The sequence below is a fragment of the Rhopilema esculentum genome, chromosome 18 (assembly GCF_057945365.1).
Source record: "Rhopilema esculentum isolate cy_ngs chromosome 18, ASM5794536v1, whole genome shotgun sequence".
In the NCBI taxonomy this organism is placed as follows: Eukaryota; Metazoa; Cnidaria; class Scyphozoa; order Rhizostomeae; family Rhizostomatidae; genus Rhopilema; species Rhopilema esculentum.
This window is the reverse complement of record NC_142832.1, coordinates 350,493-369,630: the sequence shown is the minus strand read 5'-3', so window position 1 is coordinate 369,630 and position 19,138 is coordinate 350,493. Positions and strand designations below refer to the sequence as shown.

General features: G+C 35.0%; 3 protein-coding genes across 6 annotated transcripts; 1 reads left to right on the top strand and 2 right to left on the bottom strand.

The window, feature by feature from the left end:
- Positions 1-356: 356 nt before the first annotated feature.
- Positions 357-11,583, bottom strand: LOC135681066 (potassium channel subfamily K member 3). 4 transcript variants are annotated; one of them, XM_089113751.1, is made up of 7 exons: positions 11,066-11,583; positions 9,098-9,204; positions 6,188-6,276; positions 5,707-5,786; positions 4,694-5,253; positions 2,671-2,958; positions 357-684 (listed from the first exon to the last, which is right to left on the bottom strand). In XM_089113751.1, the coding sequence occupies exons 5-7, from the start codon at positions 4,986-4,988 to the stop codon at positions 362-364; spliced, it is 906 nt and encodes a 301-aa protein (XP_088969877.1). In that variant the 5' UTR covers positions 4,989-5,253; positions 5,707-5,786; positions 6,188-6,276; positions 9,098-9,204; positions 11,066-11,583; the 3' UTR covers positions 357-361. The 4 variants fall into 4 exon arrangements, with proteins under 4 accessions (XP_088969877.1, XP_088969879.1, XP_088969878.1 ...); XM_089113753.1 differs by lacking the exon at positions 5,707-5,786; XM_089113752.1 differs by lacking the exon at positions 9,098-9,204.
- LOC135681043 (uncharacterized) lies at positions 8,187-15,874 on the top strand. The gene is made up of 11 exons (XM_065195309.2): positions 8,187-9,037; positions 9,437-9,603; positions 10,211-10,327; positions 10,499-10,588; positions 10,997-11,169; positions 11,577-11,760; positions 12,352-12,532; positions 13,383-13,571; positions 13,691-13,986; positions 14,223-14,870; positions 15,273-15,874. Exons 1-11 carry the CDS (start codon positions 8,650-8,652, stop codon positions 15,522-15,524), a joined length of 2,685 nt encoding a protein of 894 aa, XP_065051381.2. The 5' UTR covers positions 8,187-8,649; the 3' UTR covers positions 15,525-15,874.
- Positions 15,607-18,452, bottom strand: LOC135681068 (peptide methionine sulfoxide reductase). The gene is made up of 3 exons (XM_065195354.2): positions 18,154-18,452; positions 16,942-17,196; positions 15,607-16,223 (listed from the first exon to the last, which is right to left on the bottom strand). Exons 1-3 carry the CDS (start codon positions 18,222-18,224, stop codon positions 15,983-15,985), a joined length of 567 nt encoding a protein of 188 aa, XP_065051426.2. The 5' UTR covers positions 18,225-18,452; the 3' UTR covers positions 15,607-15,982.
- Between the last annotated feature and the right edge of the window lie 686 nt (positions 18,453-19,138).

The following is a 19,138-nucleotide window of genomic DNA, read 5'->3' as shown; positions in this document are numbered from 1 at the left end:
ATAGTCTTTCAAACAATACGGGGGTCTTTACCATCATCCCTTATCAATCTTGACAAAATGCTTGATTGATTGCCATTGCACTGTTAAATATTATTTCCTTGAGTAATTTTTCCAGAAAGATCTTCAAAAAAAGACAAGCTGCTTAAAGCTAAGCTGCGGAAATAAAAAACTCAATTCCTGCAAAGTTCAACACTTTCTTTCTCCACAAAACTGGATTGTTCGGAGGAATTTTTTAAGCCCTTTTGTGTAGATCGAAACTTGACCTTGGTTCATAATTGGAAATTCAAATGAAAAACAAAGTAAGATCACTTGCATGCAGTCATGATTGCTCAGATGTTAACTTAACTATAACGAAACCATTCTACTGCCCATTTTCCTGCGCCTCCTCTGATTGGTGAACTTCAAGTTCTTCTGTTTTTCTTTCATTTGAAACAGCTGCATCAACCTTTTCATTGTTCCCAAATGTCTTCACTAAACGTATCTCGAACTTAAAACTCTTCCATATCTCACTGATTTCCTCCATTGAGTTGACCAATGAAGAGATAAAGCTGGCGACCACTGTGAGGCCGACTATGTTGTAGAACATGTATATGATGCTGAAGACCTTACGTTGCATGTCGTTTACTTTCGGTACCAGATCTCCAAATCCTACAGTGCTTAGTGAAATGAAGCAAAAGTAAACACCTACGGAGAAGATCCCAAAGTTACAATAAAAACTGATAAATCATTTATATTGTTGCATTTATTTTTCAAGTAGAGGAAAGCTTTGAAAATATTGTCGCCAGATAATCACAGCAAATTTACCTTCAAATTTTATGGTACGTGTTGCTGTAAGCAGATATTCAAATAAATTCTTTAAAGTGTTCTGTCTGTGCAAGGGGTTTTAATTGGGTCAGGGGACACCGTTAAATTCACTCAGATTTCAATGGGTTAAAAGCGAACTCGGCAATGGAAGATTGGGTAACTTTGCATTGCAGATATAACGTAAGCCGCCAACAGATTCTGGAGGGCATGAAAGTATTTGAAGCTAGAAAACTTGTGGAGGCATCAAAAGGAAGTAGAAAAACATAGCTTCTCGTCATTCTAAAGCAAATCTTTGGATACTGGCAAAAAGAAACAATGTCTGCCTAAAGCAATCACTGTCAGAAGTCTTGGAACACTGACGTCAGGTTTCAAGAGCAACTTCAAAAACCCCTTCTCCCATTGAAGCTACGTTTCGTTGCTACAAACGATGAAGGAAAGACGAAAGTATGCAATTCCATGCAGGTAGAACCATGTCTGCCTGAACCTTCAGCATTGTCACGGGGCTGGGGGTGGAGGGAGGGATAAGGGTGAGCATTCGGAAAATAAAACGAAACCAAAAAGACAATACTCAAGTTGATGGGTGTTCAGCTTTTGTTTTGAAGTCACTGTGAATGTAGGATGAAAAGGGAAACTTCAGGTGTAATATGGCTCAGTGGTTAGTACTGCAGACTACATTTCCACGAGTCTAAGGTTTGAGCCCCTGTCATGACCAAAATGTCGCTTCAGGAGTAGAAAAAGGCACCAGTTATCTGATATTCCAGGCATCGAAAAGTTCTCAGTATCCAAAGTAGTTGTGACAACAAAAATGCCGAAGACCGTACTCGTGGACCATCTCCCTTATTAATTGTCACTAACTTAATCGAACCTTACAAATATCATTGTCCTGCAAGAAAGGGTTAATAAACAAAAAAATGAATAACCTATGCATATTCGACAATGGTTGCTTGCTGAACTGGATGGAAACATTGTTTAAATTGTCCTGTTCAAGGTGAAAAAAGAATTTTTAAAAAAGTTTGATAGAATCCGATTGTGAAAATACTTCCATCAATATAAGATATGATGCATTTATTCAGGACGTGTCACATCTATTATGCACAGAAGTTTATCAATTGAACGCTTAATATGTCTTTGAAAACTAACTACATCGTGAATCTTTTTAATCAATCCTTGCGTTTTCATGAAAAAAACTTAAAAGAGGAACTCTTATTTTGAAACCTTAATCCTTCAATTCGCCAACTTAGATACTCCAATTGCAACTTTCTTGGTTCAAAAGCTCTTTCGCTCATTTCATTATCTTTCTTGATCAATCTAGATCCTAGAAGTCTTTAAGACTTTCAGATCTTGCCTACATAATTATTCTTATAATTATAAAAGAGCCACATAATTCTCCACAACACACTTGATTTAATTTCCTATTGAAGTAGTTTCAAAATTTCGAAGGCAAAATACAGAAATCGACTTAATCATTAATCACCACGTGCTCTTTTTCATTTCCTCTCATTCTGAAATTGAACTTGGCTTGTTATGACAATCTTACTTTGAAAATTCTAGCCTAATTCAATCAATTGGGGGAAATCCGAGTTGTATAAAATTGGTAAACACAATGAACACAAACGCTTTTAGTACCAAAAAACATGATTTATTACATCAAATTTCTTGTGGTTGGAAAAGGTAAAAATACATTTTGCAGAAATCTTCCTAACCTAAGAGACAGTCGAAGATTTTGCAGAAAAATTCGGTTAATATGAAACAAAGTAAAAAATGGCCTTAAAATGAAAGCAATCAATAAAGTTTGCTTTTACTGAAATTGAGACTGTTGGAGCGAAAAAAAGTTTAAAAAAATGTGAAAACAAATTTTGAACAGACCTTCAAAATAGCTCCATTTAAAGGCAAAAGAGCCAAGTGCACCGACCAATATTGTGGATGTCATCAATAAAAATGCTGACATCAACACTTTAATGTTCATGTGCTTGATTTGTAATGGGTTTTCTCTCTTCATTGTCACTTCGAAAACCTCAATAAGCTTTCTCAATATGTGGATGATCTGTTCACCGGCATACTTAAGAAACAGCGCATAGAGAGGTATGCCAAACAATGCACTAAGCATGCAAAACAACCTGCCTCCGAAAGTTTGCGGAACAAGATGTCCAGTGCCTAAAAAGAGAAAAATATTCCGAAAAGTTTCAGCATAATAGAACCAGAAAACAGAAAGCTATTGTAAAACAGACCATTTTGGGCATTATTCCATCAAAATCTCTCCCACAAGCAGAAGGAGGGGGCAAACACATGAAATATTCTACCCTGCCTTATCACGATGTTGGCTCAAAACAATGTTTACTTTAGCTATATTCCTTCGATCTCATGATTACCAGCACAAAGAAATATATTGATGTTGTAATAAAGTTGATATAAGCGACAGTTGCCTGTGGTTCTGATTCAAATTGTTCAGAGATTGCAAGAGCATTTGTTCAAGTTAAACGGTAAGACCTTAAGCCAACAACTGTGCAGCGTTCTTGTTAATTTCTTTTTAAATCCTGGTTTAGTAGCTGCGTTAATATAAGGTGATTTCTCAGTCGACTAAACAGTTTAGTGTAAAAATGTTGCTTAGTGTATTTATTTGGTAAATACCAAGTCAAAGCCGCGTAGTTGTGTGTACAGTCGATTCCTGTACTTCGATTCCTGTATTTCGATTCCTGTATTTCGATTCCTGTACTAGATAAGACATAAGACCAAAGAGTTTCAATGTAAATTATGTGCTAATCAATTGCATTTTCAAGGTTGGTCATTGCTTGAAAGCTATGTTTGACATTGCCACATCAATTTTTGATAAATGAGAAGGGACAGGAAGACGATCACTTAAACATGTGAACTGCACTTTACTCGACTGCAATGAAGGACAACACGAATCAACACCTCCCGACCAAAAGCATTCTTCAAAAATGAATTGAGAAGCAGACCTATTACATGCTCAAAGCAAATCGCATTTTGGTTTAAAACTGGTAGATAAAACGCAAATGTAGATTTGGGATATTGAATGGCAAAGATTGTGCATCTGATTGGCTATATTTGGGTCAGTCAGTACCCTCTGAAATCCCATGTGACTGCCAAGTTCTGATTATTTAACTCATTCAGCAACCAACTAAACTTGGACTGACTTATGTTGAAATCTTAATAACCCTGGAGTACCCAGTTTGATAAAACGGAAAAAACTTAGTCATCTTTGACAATAACCAAACCTTTCATTCTTTTGTGGTGCTAAGTGAAAGAGGCATTTAGGCAGATGCAAATGTCTGCTTCGCCACTGTCTAATTTGCCAATGTCTACTTCTACTAATGCAAAACAAGCTAGGGCTTTGAAGTACATCTGACTTGCTTTTGTTCTATCCAACTGCTAACATTTTCTCTCAGTAACTATACGGTCAACAAAAGTATGGTATATTTTCTGTTTTGCTTTTGCAATATTATATTTTATCAACAAAAACAGAGATAGCCATATGTTTTGAGAAGTGTTATCACGAAATAGAGACGACATAAAACAGAGGTGTTTTGAGGAAGTTAACAATACCAGAAGACAACAATTTGCGTGGAAATTGTAATGTCAATTCAAGGACGATACTTCTTTAAAATTGGCTTAGCTTTTAGTTAACCAGTCTTCACCACAGTTGATGCTTTGTCAGCCATCTTGCATAAAAATGGTTTTATTTCTTATTAATTTAACTTGATTCGACCAAAAATGCAGGTTTGATATACGATGATATTTGAAAGACAACATTCGCCTCTGCATTTAATCAAGATTGTGTCAATGTTCCTGCATGTAGAACTTGCTTGCTGCAATACACATTTAAGCATAAACTGTCAGCTCGCTCGATACATTATATAAGAAAACTCACCAACAGTTGTAAACAAGGTCATAACGAACCAAAGCGAAGTTGGAAAACTTTTCCACGATGAGCTCATCTCTATTGTGTGATCCTTTAAATTCGCCTCTGTTATCTGCCTGATCAGCTCAACTGCATCTACATTTGATATATTATACTCCATTGTTAAGATAGCTTTCATTCGTCTTATGTTTGGCTGGCTTTCTTCAATTTGCTTATATTCAAATAGTTGAAAAATCAGGGCTGCTGCTGCGATGTACCCATGAAGCACAGCACACAAAATTACTGTTCTTGCTGCAGACGCCATCTTCGATTTATACAACGATGTCCCTCATTAAGATACAGATTATGATTAAGATTTCTGTCCACAGCCCTTTTCAAAGCAGTGCTATGAACTGTTGTCTGCTGAGAGTGTTTCTAAGCTTTTTAAGCGCCTTCAGAGTTGTCTAGGTTCAGCATCCATTTTACATTGCATTATTAATAAGGCAAATTTAACCGGGGTATTTATACTGTGCAAATTTTAAACAGTCCGTTGAGCAATGCTTGGTCGAAGACAAGATGCCTGAGTTTACCTAGGAATAAGCAGAAATATTACATCAGCGAAAAAATCATTTGGTAAAATGAAAGTCTTTTGTGTAGATAGCAATATGATTGCCTTTTAAATAAATACTAAACACAACTGTTTTGGCCGTCAAGTTTCCGGCATTGCCTACGTTAGAAAGTTTCACAAAATAATTAGCAGTGACGAAAAATGGAAAGTGTAGCTTTTGCAAGAGATTCACAGTGGACTTTTCCGATTTCAGAAAATTACACAGGGACAGCGTACTTTCCTGTCATGCTTTTAATTAGTTTCAATTAATTTTCGAAATCCTTAACGTTAGCTGACTACGAACCCATCACTCGAAAAGGAGACTAGATTCCTCTCTGAAGAAGCTCTACCTGCCAGGACAAGCTACTGGTTAATTCAGCCTCTTCGTAACTTTTTTCCTTACGAAATAATTTGGCAACATAAACAATAAATTCACCTTTTATATTTTGAGAATGTTTCTTGAATCGACCAGCCAGAGCATGCTAAATGCACCCGCAAAATCTTCTGCGAACAACACTGCAAGTGTGGATTATCAAATAAATGTTTTTCCTTTATGTATTGGTTTAGGACATACTTTGACATGAAGGTTCTATACCATAAATAAAAGGATCGGCTTGTCAGAGATGGGCTTTTCAGAGAGGCCGAAAGGCAATGAACTGACCTAGAAATAAAGATATTATCTCCATCCGATGAGATGGGCCTTTCTGATCTTTTGTATAGGAAAAGTCGAATAGCAATTTAAAGATTTTTTAGGGCAATAAGTAAAAATCAATGTTCTATGATGAGATGACAAATTCAAATGCATTAGCAAATAAATATAAAGAAACAAAATTTTAAGTTGGCATTTGCTTACATTGATAACTGGCCGAGTTCGCGGCACAGTAATATCAGAAGTATCTAATTATGTGTTTTCTTACCACAAATGCCTTATCTATTATCTTCTTTGAAACACACCAACAATCGCCATTCAATACCCTTGCGATGAACTGCCAGTTTCCTCAACAATCTAGAATAATAAATGAAAATCCTTTCATCTCAGAAGAAACTATCAAAGATCAGAAATGGTCACAATGGTTCAGATGAATAATGTCAGTCAACAATTCTTCAATGTTTCGCTCATCCATTTCGCAATTATTTCGTCCGTTACAGCGAACAAGATTTCATATCTGCCAGTAGAAAGATAAACGCGGCTTTCTACGACTCAAGACGTTGCTACGAGCTCGTCTCAGTACACTACACTCTCGTAATGTTTAATCTAAACAAAAGATAGTATTTGCCGATATCCAGATGTTATTCTTTTTTTGTAAGACCTATGGCCATCTTTATACGGCTTTCTTCAGTACAAGTAAGTTGAACTAAAAGAGATATTTGATATCTGCCTACTACCACTGCGAAAGTCAAGATTACTTGAACAGTTTTTCTTAAAAACAATGTGATCGAATTAAAAAAACAATTGGCGAAGCTAGAAGGTAGAAAAGTAGTTCTGAAGGCTGTGTAATAGACTTAAACAAAAAGAAATCACATAAAATTAGTCCAAATTTCCCATTTTTAGCCTAGATTTGTTCCTTGCTTAGCCAAAATTTATCTTAAATCATTAAGAAATTCAACCAGAATTGTTTCTTCTAAACATCTGAAACTTCCCTTTTTAATATCAGGCAAACAAAAAGTCTGGAAATTCTTCAGTTACATTGACCTTACAGGTGGTGCAAGATAATTCATGTTGAAAAGGCAAAACAAATTTTAATTAATTTCTGTACCACAAACTTCAAGCCATATTAAAATCTAGGCTAAAACTGAAAGGTTTTCTGTTCTATTCAATTGATAAAAGAAGAATATGTTGAGACAGCTGCTCAGTGAAGTCCCTTCAAAACAATTAATTTCAAATACTAACTTTCTTTGCAACATCAAGCAACAAAGGTCAACATTTAACTTAAAAACAATAAATGTCCAAAATGTAACTGACCACAAATGTTTGCAATTATGTTTATAAAAAACCAAACAACAAATTTATAGAAAAGTTTACAGAGAAAAGCAAGCATTTATGTGGAACTTTAAATGGCAAAACAAAATGAGACAACATATTTTCTTGTACTTTTTGATAAAAAATATTGAGTAAAAAGTTTTATACATGGGATAACACCTTAAAAAGCAAATAATTGCAGAAAATTACTAATGGTTATAACAACATTTTAGTCTTTCTTTCAAACACTCACTTTTAAATAGAGTCCTGTTAAATGTAACTGAGTGCCATTTTGACTGCATCATTTAGTTTCCTTTTTACAAATACAAACAATTTATACTAAAAACATAATAAAAGATAATTTTAACTAAGCTTTCCTTAAAAAATTATATGATGCTATATAGTCACTTGACAAGGTCTTAGCATACTGGCAAAATGCCAAGATAGGAAATGTCTACTTCCCAAGGCCTTTTACCTTTTTATTCTGAATTCAGGACCAAACCTTCTTTTTCAATTAACCTATTGTCTTACAAATATTTTTAAAACTCCTGAATTTTTTTTCCTTCTGTGAAAGATACTGATCATAATTCCTTTGATAATTTTTTCAATTTACAGAATAGGTATCCTAAAAAAGCTTTTTGGTGAGCAGGAGTGTTAGCACTACTACATTCCCTATCACATTGTGACATAGTATAACTTGGTTTTCAGAAACATGTCTCATCACTCTTCCTCACGAGATTCAGTCTCTGAAAGGATTATAACATCTCCATCACCATCATCAATTGCATCTTGCAAATCTTCATTAATCTTTCTATTTCCAAACACAAAATCAGCCCACAGAGCGTCTGTTCTGCACTTTGGACAGGTAAAAGTTATAGGTACCATGAATCCCGTATTTCTACATTTATTTGCCAAACAGATTGCATGGCAAATGAAGCAACAGTCTGAATTACAACATTTTAACAATTTCTGTCTTTCCTCAATTTCTTCTTCTTGTATATGGCAAATGTTACACAGGTCATTCACAATACAGCTATCATTATCTTTGAGAGACTTTTTAACATTTGTCTTTTTTACTGTAATTGGGCCATAGGCTATTGGCATATGTACAGGGGGTTGTGCATTGATAGGGAACAGATGGGCGTACTCTTGTTTCAACCACTGAATTGTCAGTGGCAACCTGTGCCAAGGTCCAATCCGAAGCATTTCTGCCAGAATCCTTAGTTTTGATTCAAACTCCTTTTCACTCCGTCTTTTTGCCTGAACATGCCTCAAACGCCTAGATGATGTTGGATGTTGCCATGCCCACTCAAATCTAAGACCAGCAACATCATTTGGGAAACCATGGACAATCAGAACCATATCCCATGGGCCTTTTCCACTTGTTTTCCATGCACCACCAGCAGCCTTCCCTAAATTATGTTGTTTTATGCGCCTTTGAGGGTCCACGGTGTACCCAATATAAGTTCGACCCTTATGAGCTTCATTCAAGCAATAAAGAAGGTAAACACCATGAAATCGATGATTCTGTTGATACTTTCCAAAGGTTCCCGTTTCTGTATCCATTTCCCGTCTTTCCTTCTTGGTATCGTTGTGACCAGTGGCAACAACATAGGCTTATTGTTGTTGTTGCTCTATTACAAGATGGCGACCAAAGGGGTGTCGTTGGGCTCGCAAGGGGCAAAAACATCAAGAATGGGGCAGACGACAGAACACGATCGCACTGTTGTTACAAAGAAAGGTGAAGTTGGAGATTATGAGTGTACCAGTCAATCATCAACAGAAGAATCCAAGCAATACCAAGAAAGTAAATATTAAGTAAAGTTTAACTTTAAGAAACTCTATTTGGCATTGATATTTTATTTACCGTTATTCCACTGCTTGAATTCAAGCAAGTCGCGAATATTTCCATAAAGACTATCCGCAGTTTACGCTTCTTGCTTCACTTTCTATCTTTGCTCAAAGGATCTCACACTACAAACGAATGTTGGAAATATTTAGCTACTAAACCGTATGCGTGATATGCTAAATAGAAATGTAGCTGTATAGAATATATCAAGACTTGAATATATGATATAAAGAGATAGACTAATATTGCTGTTTATGGTATTCATTGCAATTTGTTGATGCCATTATTGTTTTCTTATGCTTTCATAATTTTTCTCAGTGTTTAACTTTCTAATGCGCTACTTTGCCTCCAAATCAGCAAGCAAACCAACTGTTAATACAGCACCTTTGAATCAGGACAAAGATAAAAATAATGTTGGACAGCTTTTGATTGCATTTGGTGAAATATTTGGAGAGGAACTCGTCTCAAATCAGAGGCAAGGGTACCAAGTCAAAAATGCATCCAGCAACGAGAGCCTTAATGAGGTATAGTTGTTACAGAAACATAAGAATTATTTCGAAGTTTTTGGCACTTGTAGGCAAAAAGGGACACCTCATTGAGCTACAATCAGGTACTTTGCCTCTGTTTGCAAAACGTTTGGGACATATGCCTTCTGTGCCAAATGTGTCCCCTGGTTTCTTGACTATGGTTGAAGACATGTATAGCATTCACATTTCACATTTCCACAATTTGCCTATTCTTTCTATTGTTTCTAAAAATGAGCCAGTTGGCAGGTTTTTGAAAAACGGCTAAAGTTGATGTAAAATTTTGACACAATATTGTGATTTGAGCAAGACATCACCAATAGCATCATCATCATCATCTAGATATTGTTTGGTCCTTCAATTTACACTCTACATTGCATTTAACATAGTTGTGCATCATTCTGAAGTTTGTAAATGGCTACACAGGAAAAAATCCAAAGGTGCATGCCTCTCAATGGGGTTGAAAAACCGCAAATTTGGGTACAAAACCAATCCCTGTTTGCTTGTCCCTAACAGTGAAATACATGTATAGTTTCTAATTCTGAGAAGTATCAATTTGCACTTTGACATCCAATCCTTTATAATGAAAAAACCTTTCCCATTACAGAACAAAACAGACATGCCCACTGCAATACTTGAATGCAAAGTCTGCACAGAGGTTTTTTTGAAGAAAAATGACCTGAGGCAACACATGTTTCAGCATAATGGTCACTTCAAATTTAAGGTAAAGTGTATTTAATAAATTATTTCAAAGCTGTTTTTTTCTTTGCTGAAAGGTATTCAACAATTTGTATTCCCTCCAACTTTGACCCCATTTTGATGCATTTGTCTTGTTGAATGTTAAGATAGACTAAAATATCATGTGATCAGGTATCTCTTATTCTCTTCATGTAAGTGTGATGTAGAAGGATGTGGGTGGTCTTTCAAAAGCAAATACAAATTGCAAAGACATCAAACAACACATGGAGCAAAGAATATGTTTAAGGTCAGTTTGCTCTACCTCCTCCTATGATATTGATGCTGTGGGAAAATTGTCTTTTTCATGCTTCAAATTTTCCCTAACATTGAAAATAAATTTTTCCAGTCTTTTATACACATGAGCATCTAATATCATTATGCAAATAAACGAGCCCAGTTGACATGAAGCTTAATCAAAATCTCATGTAATTTCAAATACTTTAAAACCCAAAAGCAATCTCACAGTGAGATTTTCCTTGAGTGGTTCAGCTAACAGATCAAAGGATGATTGATTCGGAAATGTAGACTGACTAATTATAGAAAGCTTGTTTACATTGCCTTCTATATTTTGAATGATAGCACTATGTATCTCTTTTCTATTTGTTCCTCATTCAACTTTGAAATATTCTTGATTTTTCTGCTTTTCAATTCACAGTGCCCAGTGGAAAATTGTGAGCGCTCTTTTAATGAAGTGTACAAGCTAAAGTCACACATAGAATCTCACCTGAAAACTGTCCAGTGCCAGGAGGATGGATGCAATATAATCTTCACTACAAACAGGGAGCTAGAAAATCATAAAAAAAAAGTACATCAGCCAAAAACCTACAAGTATGTCTTTCTTAGGAGATGTATATGTATATGTTTCCTCAACATCTTTGTTTTTCAATAAAATTCAATGTAAATGTTAGTTTAATATCTTTTCTTAGATGTTGCAATACGATAATAAAAGACACATACAATTTAGCTTGCAAATGAGACAATGTATAATTGCAAACAGACCAAACCTGAACACTTACACAAGAATTAATTATTTTCCCTTTGTAAGAGTGTTGAGTTCAAAATTACATCAATAAATATTTTTCCATCTAGGCAGGCTCCTTGATGGTGCATGGCCCAAGGGGCAGTTGTCCCTCTTGCCCCCTTGTCCCCTGTAGGTGACCCTGAATATTACTATTTTCTTACTTTTCATTTTATTATCTTATATTTCAAATCATATTGAATATTTTCAATTTTAGATGTAGGATTGACAAATGCAACAAGGTTTTTGCGTCAGCATCAGAACGGGACATCCATGTCAAGAATCATGGGCGGTTTATCTGTTCATTTCCTGGTTGTAGCCAACAGTTTAGCAGAAAGTCATATATGGATGTTCATACCAGGTCACACACAAATGAACGACCATTTAAGTGTAGTTACACAGTGAGTGTGTTTACAGCAAGTTACAAAAAGGCAACAGGGTGTAGCACAATGAGGGGTCTTGGAGGTTTTTAACCCACCTTGTTGATGTCAAAGTTGACTGAATTTGATTTGACTAAATGTTTATTTATTCTATTTTTTACCAAGTTACCTTTTACAAAGCTGACACTGTTTACCCCTGACAGGCAACTAGGCATTATTTTCAGAAAAGAAGCCTGTAGCATTTGCCGGAGTGTAAAACATATAGAAAATAATATGATAAATAAAAGATTTCATTAAGTGCCTTGAGTATATTTTGTATAGAGCATTGGAGAAAAGTATACTTTTCCACATTGGAACGTTTATGTTTTTTGGAACCATTGCATCAGTTTGTTTATCTGTCATCTAAAAGGCAAAGTTTATTCAGCATATTGGTTTTTATTCAATGTCAAAATAAATTATGAGTAAGGTTTTCATTTCCTATACAATTTCATACATCAGATGATAATTTTTGTGCTTTTCTTGTTTTCAAATGATAATTTTAATGATTTCCTAATATTCTAATGGAAAATTTTTGGCCAAATTTTTTTGGAAAATTTTTTTATATTTTTCCAGGGGTGTTTTGCAACATTCACTTCAGCTAGCAAGCTAAACCGCCATCAAAATTCTCACAGTATGGCTAAGCCATTTCTTTGTTTATATTACGAGTGTGAATCTTCCTTCAAACGGCGGGATAACTTGAATCAGCACATCAAGATGCACCACACAGGGGAGAAAATCAAATGCCCTTTTGAAGGTATCCTTATTTTTATCTGACACACCTTGTATTTTTTCATCCTTCATCGTAAACCAAATACCTAAGAATAATTAAAAATTAATTTATTAATTTTTGTGATTCTGTAGCATAAGCTTGCAGAATAAAACTGATCAAGTAATCTTTAAGCATAGTTTTGACTGATGATCCCCTGTTTACTTTAATAAATATAGTTGAATCCTGTTAGCTGTACGCCAGATTACTCAGATTTCCAATAAATCAGACTGATTTTGAATTTTCTACTTCATTGTCAAAGTTGTACATCAGATAAGTTGGATTTCCACTAAGTCAGACCATTTTCTTACCCCTTGAAGGCCCTAGTAGGTAACTAACTGAATCAAACAATACAACTTTGAAATAACTTGAAATGGTATAAGTGAAAAAATGACAATTTTCATTGTACGGGATACAAGGCAGTATATTTGTATCAAATTCTTAAAAAACAAATGAAAAAAGAGGAAAATTTTCCTTTGAAATAGCTTATCATGCAAAAGGAAAACTTTTGGAAAAAAAGGAAAGCAAAGTAAATTGAAAAAATTTACTTTGTTCAATGAATGATGCCATGGATACCAAGAAATCAAAATAAGGATGGAATATAACAAGGGCCCTTCTTACTTTGCAATAAGGTATTGCCATGCTATCGCTTAGCAAAAAATTAAAATAATATTTTTACAAAATATAACAGCAAAAAGCGGTTTTATTACAAAATGTTTATTTGCAAATTATGCTTAAAAATTAAGTGTATGGTTAAGAGGACAATTTTCTAAACTCTCAATGAAGGCTTGCACTTCATTCATTTCAAAAAGAGAAAAAATTGCCTTTCTTTTTGGAGGTTGCAGTTCTACATTTACTGCCCAGAGTTCCTTGAAAGAGCACATTTGCAGTCATACAAAGGAAAAATCTTATGAGTGCCCAATTAATGGCTGTGAAAAAATATACTACACGAAGAACTCACTGCGAATACACATTAGAAGGCACCAGCAAAAGATCGAAAAAATGGAAAAGTTTCAACAAGAACAAGGTTTCAACTACATGTTTTCCATTTATCTTTTTGTCGATTTATTCATTTTAAAAACGGTATTTTCTACGCTTTATATTACAAAAACTTTTTTTTTCAAATTCGTGTCTTTTTATGTGTAGGTTGTGGAAACATGCCAAGTTTTCAAGTCACTGAGAGACAGGTATCGGATATTATTTTAAAACCAAATGACTCAACACAGCAAACAGACATTTCAGTAAATGAGGTTCTTATTCCTGCAAAAAGTGATGTAACTGTGTCATCTGGAAACGGAGGGGGTGTTACAGTGCCCAATTCAGAGAATATGGTTATTGCTCTTGGCGAGGCAGTATGCTTCCAGTACATGAATGCATCTGGATGCCTACCCCCGTCAGACGAGATGTGCGATTGTAATCAAACTCAAACTGACACCAATGTGGTGGGTATATTAAAATATTCCATGGAAAATATTTTATGCTCTGTTTTGTTCCTAAATTGCAGCAGAAGACGCTCCCTCGCGGCAGACGAAGACTTACTTAAGAAAATGTGATTTTGGTACTTTAGTTTCTTCATCTATTCTTTAAATGTTTTCAGAGCTGAATCTAAATTTATCTAAGTCAAACAATCTGTTTTTAATGTTGTTTTCGTTACTGAGGAAAACGCAATATCTTTCAGACTGCTTCGAGCAGTGTAACACTGGATCAACGGACAGAAACAACAGTTTGTCCTCCAAAAAGAGCAAAGAGCAAAGAATTTCTGGAAAAAGCAACATTCAAAGACACAAAAAAGACAGTGATAAAATGTATAACAGATATGGTCAGTAATGGTGATGATGATCACACCAATAGAAATCCCCAACTTGAGGAAACTCCATTCTCTTACGCAAAAGAGAGCTCAAAAACCGATAATGGGTCTCCTATCTTCAGCTCTGGAAACGTTACGGTGCCATTGTCGATGACGCAATTTTTGCCTCGAGAAATACAGATTAATGAATTGTTCCCAAACGAGTATCCAGCGGACCATGCATACAATCGCTCCCTTTTGCCTGTAGACTCACGAGCTATAACGACCACGGATGGCCAAAGTATCGACAATGCAATTGAAATTGGACTGACGGCATCAGATTTCGACGGATCGCTAACAGTAAACAATGTTACTGACTCAATGATCGAGATGCGATCGTTCTTCGTTGAGAACGGAATGGCTTCTTTTCTTGCGAATAACGATATTGGGAGAATGGAAACTTGCCCTAGCCAAGATGACTTGGGGATCGCAAGAAAATTTGATAGACCGCATGATATCAACAGCTCTATCATGCTGAAGGTATTCTCCATTTTTAGATTTTAACTATTTATGCCAACAATGGTTATTCTGGAAACTGATGACCCAGCGCATGGAATTTAAGAAAGGTTCTTATCAATAACAAAAAAGGCATCAATCATTTTACAAATAAGCGTCTCCTACATTCATCTAATCTTGCTGCATATCAGTGTATACAAAGTTGCCAGAATACCCGAAGGCAATTGCACCAAATGTTTTGGCATAAACATATTTTTCACTTTGTAAATCTTGGTGCAAATTAGGAACTTGAAATCAATCACAACCATTAATGCAAAAATTGAAAATAACTCAAGGTAAATGACTTTGATTTTGCTGTCCACATAAATTGTTGATGAATATTCAAAACCCTATGATTATTCATTATAAAAACTTGTTCAATTTTAGGACTGCATCATGGATCAACAAAATTCAACACTGAACGCAGGGTTCAATCACTATGCATCCAGTGACAGCTATGTTGTTTCATTGATGGGATCTTCCCAAATTGTTAATGAACATTTACTAAATATATCGCAAAATCCAACCATGGTAGACCACATGTATTCACAACACAGTCCAGAAGGGGATGATTTGCAAATTTCAACTGAAGATCAAGTTTATGAAGAAAGTACTGTTAATATTCAAGATATTAGATAACATAACAATTTGAAGGATGACATGTCAATTAGTTTCCCAGAAACCTTGACAGAAGGTAAAAACCCAGTAACAATAATTTGCATATGATTATGGATACTGTGGTTGAAATAAATACATTATTTGAATAATGGTTAATACATAGTTTGACAAGTAGAAGAGAATATACATACAATGAAATCAGTTCACAAATTATTTTTCTTGAAATGTCTCTACAACACAAATCAGTCATTGAATGTTAAGTAAGAATATCTATCAGCTTTACTGTTTCAATAACAATTCACTGAATGTACAGAAAAGCGTCATAACAAACTTTTTCACTCAAATAACATTAGTATTAGCTTAAAAAATACTGAATTATGTAATCAGTATTCACTAAATATAATCAAAATTTATAAAAGTTAATAATGTTAAAATGCTATGATGATAACATTTGGTTTAAATATTACCCTAGAAGGTCCCTATATGCTACAAAACATTCCGGTACAGCCCTTCTTTTTGACTGAAGTTGTAACCACTTCTTTTTGCTTGTCAGTCAGATCCCAAGTATCAATCACTCTTTCCAATCTGTCAATTCCACCATATCCAGCAAGGTAACCAGTTAATTTTGAAGCCAAAGGTGAAAGTTTTACTTGCTCATCAGAAAGATTCAATGAGCCAAAAAGTTGTCTTTGCTGACGGAGAATGTACTTTTGATGGTAGCTTCGAAAAAATGCCACAAATTTTCAATTTTCAATTTTCGAATAATTTTCAAGTTATTGCATTTTGTGTTTACATCAATAATTATGATGATGTAATTTCTAATATCTTAAAAACACTTAGATCTAGTTTGGTGCATGTTTCAAAATGTACTTGTTGATTTATCTTATTTTTAATTTCTTTAAAGTACACATATTAAGAAATTGCTCAATTATAGCCAATTGATACCTACTAAAATTAAAATAAAAAGAAAAAATTATCATTGATTACTAATTTCCCAAACAAAATAAACTTTACAGAGGCAAAGGATGATTTGATTTTTGGCCTTAAGTTTAATTGTTCTCAGCTATGCGAGTTGATAGAGCACATTGTCTGAACAATAGTTCTAAAATAGATTTTCACTTTGCCTCTGTAAAGGGCAAACAAAATTCAAAAGTTGGCAAAGAAAAGGTGACTAGAAACCCTACTAAAACATGATTAAAATGTATGAGCAACATCCAACTTGCTCTTGTCAAAGGTGGTCTTGTTTCAGACTACAGAGCCGGTTTCATCGAGAATCGGGATGCAAAAAGGGAGGTAAGACTATCTTAGTTCTATTATTTTATCTTGATGATAGAGAAAGTCACTTAGGGTTGAAAAGGAACAATTTGATCATATTAGAAGGGTTTTGTCTTTTGAAAAATCCTTAAAAATCAAGAAAAGGTAAAAGACAAAAACTTACTCTTCCGCATCATAAAACTTTCCAGCAGCCATGATTTCAGTCCTCACTATTGCTGGCTTCAATTTTTGCTTAATTTTTTCTAATGATTTTTCTGCAGTTTGCTTCTGATCTTCATTATGGTAAAATATTGCAGACATATATTGCCTTTTGACCAGGGCAGTAGGATTGTGACCTTCCCAAAATACATTCAGCAAAGTATTGTAATCCACTGCATTTGGGTCAAATTCAATCTCGATTGACTCAGCATGATCAGCCCTATTGAGTCAATAATTTTTAGTTAGACTTCAACACAGTTGATATAAATGGTTGTTCACAATAACTAACTTTAGTCTCTTTAAATACCTGACATATGGATATAGAACATGGCTCCTAAGTTACCCGGGATTCGCCTGTCAGACCCACATAAACTCTTATAAATCTGCCTTAGGTTAATATCTAAAATTGGTAAACTTCTACATTTGTCATTCTCTTTCACAACATTTTGTGCCCTTAACACTGCTGACCCTGAAAAGGTGACTTCTAAAAAGTTGAGAGCTACAAGGAAGTCAAAAGATAAGCATAATTTTACTCTTTAAAACATTTCCTTCAGGTTTATTTTTTAGACTTGCAACTTCAAGTGTCTAAAATTGTTTTAACAGGATATAAACACGGCTATTAACTGCAATAAAAATGTTCAAAGTTATTAAACTCAAACTCAAAATATTTTTTTCAACATAAAATTGATTAATTACAATATACCGATTAACATAATTATACTAAATATTAAATATCCAAGTTAATATGGCTAAATAACAATGAATGGTCAATCGCAATATTTTATAGAGAGCAATGAGAATTAAACAATTTTAGGCTGATGGACACATGGAAAGAACTTTGGGCAAGCTATCGAGCCATGTATCCAGTTATTACTTGTAAGTAAACACTTGATAATATTACCATATTCTTCATACCTGACACTTGTCGTTTCAAGAATTATAAGGCTAAAACATAAAGTATGCTAAATTCCTTCGTTTGTTTTGCCAATTATTTTCAGGCACTAGATTCTCTGTAAAAAATGGAACGAAAACTTTGTTTGTCCATGTAGTAGAATGGCTTCTGTTGACTTGATAGAAGTTTCTACAAAAAATATCTAACTACGATGTCCGCTGTTGGGAATGGGGATAACGTATCAGATAAAAAGAATAACATTGGCAAAAAGTTAGAAATACTCACAGGTTGTAGTAAGTTGGAAAAGCTTTCGAGCCCCCGGAGTAGCCCACTTTAGTTCGCACAACTCCATCCATGCAACCAAACTGGGCCTCCGGGAACCAAAATCAGGACATAGCAAAAGTAGCCTTTTGAAGTTCACATTGTGAAGAGTTTGTTGAAGACATGGTCTTTGCAATGGCAGTTGAACTTCTTGCACCAAAAGACGACGTTAACGCGGAAAAGGCAGCTTTGACATGCAGCCAAACCATTACAGTTGCCAGCTTAGGCCACATCAAAGGAAAAAGTTACACAACATAGAAATGATGAGTCAGCAAAATATGATGTAATAGAATTTGCGGAGGCATATCATAGTCGTGGACTCGTGGGTGGCGGTGGATAGAACCAAATAAAACCAGGGACGTGATGCTTTCTACCACAAGTAAAATCAAATGCGAATCGGTGGCAGAGAAAGCCGTCCAAAAGTGAGAGTGGTGAGAGTGGTGTGTGTGTGTGGGGGGGGGGGGGGGGGGCTAAAAAACAAACCCTTTCCAGGAGGTGCCTCTTTTTGCCCAAGAAAATTGCTTTGTTTTGGAGCGGGCTAATTTTGATATTATTGTTACTAATGAGAAAAAAAACAGAACTGGCCTGTCTGCCTATTGAATGAAATCAAGGATCGTAAATGTACATTTAAATTACTGTCAAACAACGTCTGTTTCTGGCAAGAGAAAATGTGACACTTCTTTCTTTAAAATTAATGTCCTCTTTTTTATTTTATTTCCCCTTTTTCGAAAAATGGGGGCCCCCGATTGAAGCCTTTTGAAAAATGCAATCTGGTTCATTGATTTGTCTGAAATAGGAAAACAATGCTGCAACTGCTTTTCTTTATTCTCACAGAAACAAATCACGCAGGCCAAACATACAGGTCCACATCAGCCAACAAGAGGCTGCCAAAAATGTATGTATGCAGGCTTAGTTGGGAGACAAAAAAGCAATAGGGCATATCCCCTCT

What these genes read in the sequence shown, in the direction of transcription:
- LOC135681043 (XM_065195309.2), top strand. Translation starts at nt 8,650, where the DNA reads ATGTTGTTTTATGCGCCTTTGAGGGTCCACGGTGTACCCAATATAAGT. An exon ending in ATCCAAGCAATACCAAGAAA is followed by an intron (nt 9,038 to 9,436) that starts GTAAATATTAAG and finishes CCTCCAAATCAG; the next exon opens with CAAGCAAACCAACTGTTAAT. An exon ending in GCAACGAGAGCCTTAATGAG is followed by an intron (nt 9,604 to 10,210) that starts GTATAGTTGTTA and finishes TTCCCATTACAG; the next exon opens with AACAAAACAGACATGCCCAC.
- LOC135681068 (XM_065195354.2), bottom strand. Translation starts at nt 18,224, where the DNA reads ATGGATGGAGTTGTGCGAACTAAAGTGGGCTACTCCGGGGGCTCGAAA. An exon ending in TTTCCAACTTACTACAACCT is followed by an intron (nt 17,197 to 18,153) that starts GTGAGTATTTCT and finishes TTGACTCAATAG; the next exon opens with GGCTGATCATGCTGAGTCAA. An exon ending in AAGTTTTATGATGCGGAAGA is followed by an intron (nt 16,224 to 16,941) that starts GTAAGTTTTTGT and finishes ATTTTTTCGAAG; the next exon opens with CTACCATCAAAAGTACATTC.
- LOC135681066 (XM_089113751.1), bottom strand. Translation starts at nt 4,988, where the DNA reads ATGGCGTCTGCAGCAAGAACAGTAATTTTGTGTGCTGTGCTTCATGGG. An exon ending in GACCTTGTTTACAACTGTTG is followed by an intron (nt 2,959 to 4,693) that starts GTGAGTTTTCTT and finishes TTCTCTTTTTAG; the next exon opens with GCACTGGACATCTTGTTCCG. An exon ending in TAAATGGAGCTATTTTGAAG is followed by an intron (nt 685 to 2,670) that starts GTCTGTTCAAAA and finishes TCTTCTCCGTAG; the next exon opens with GTGTTTACTTTTGCTTCATT.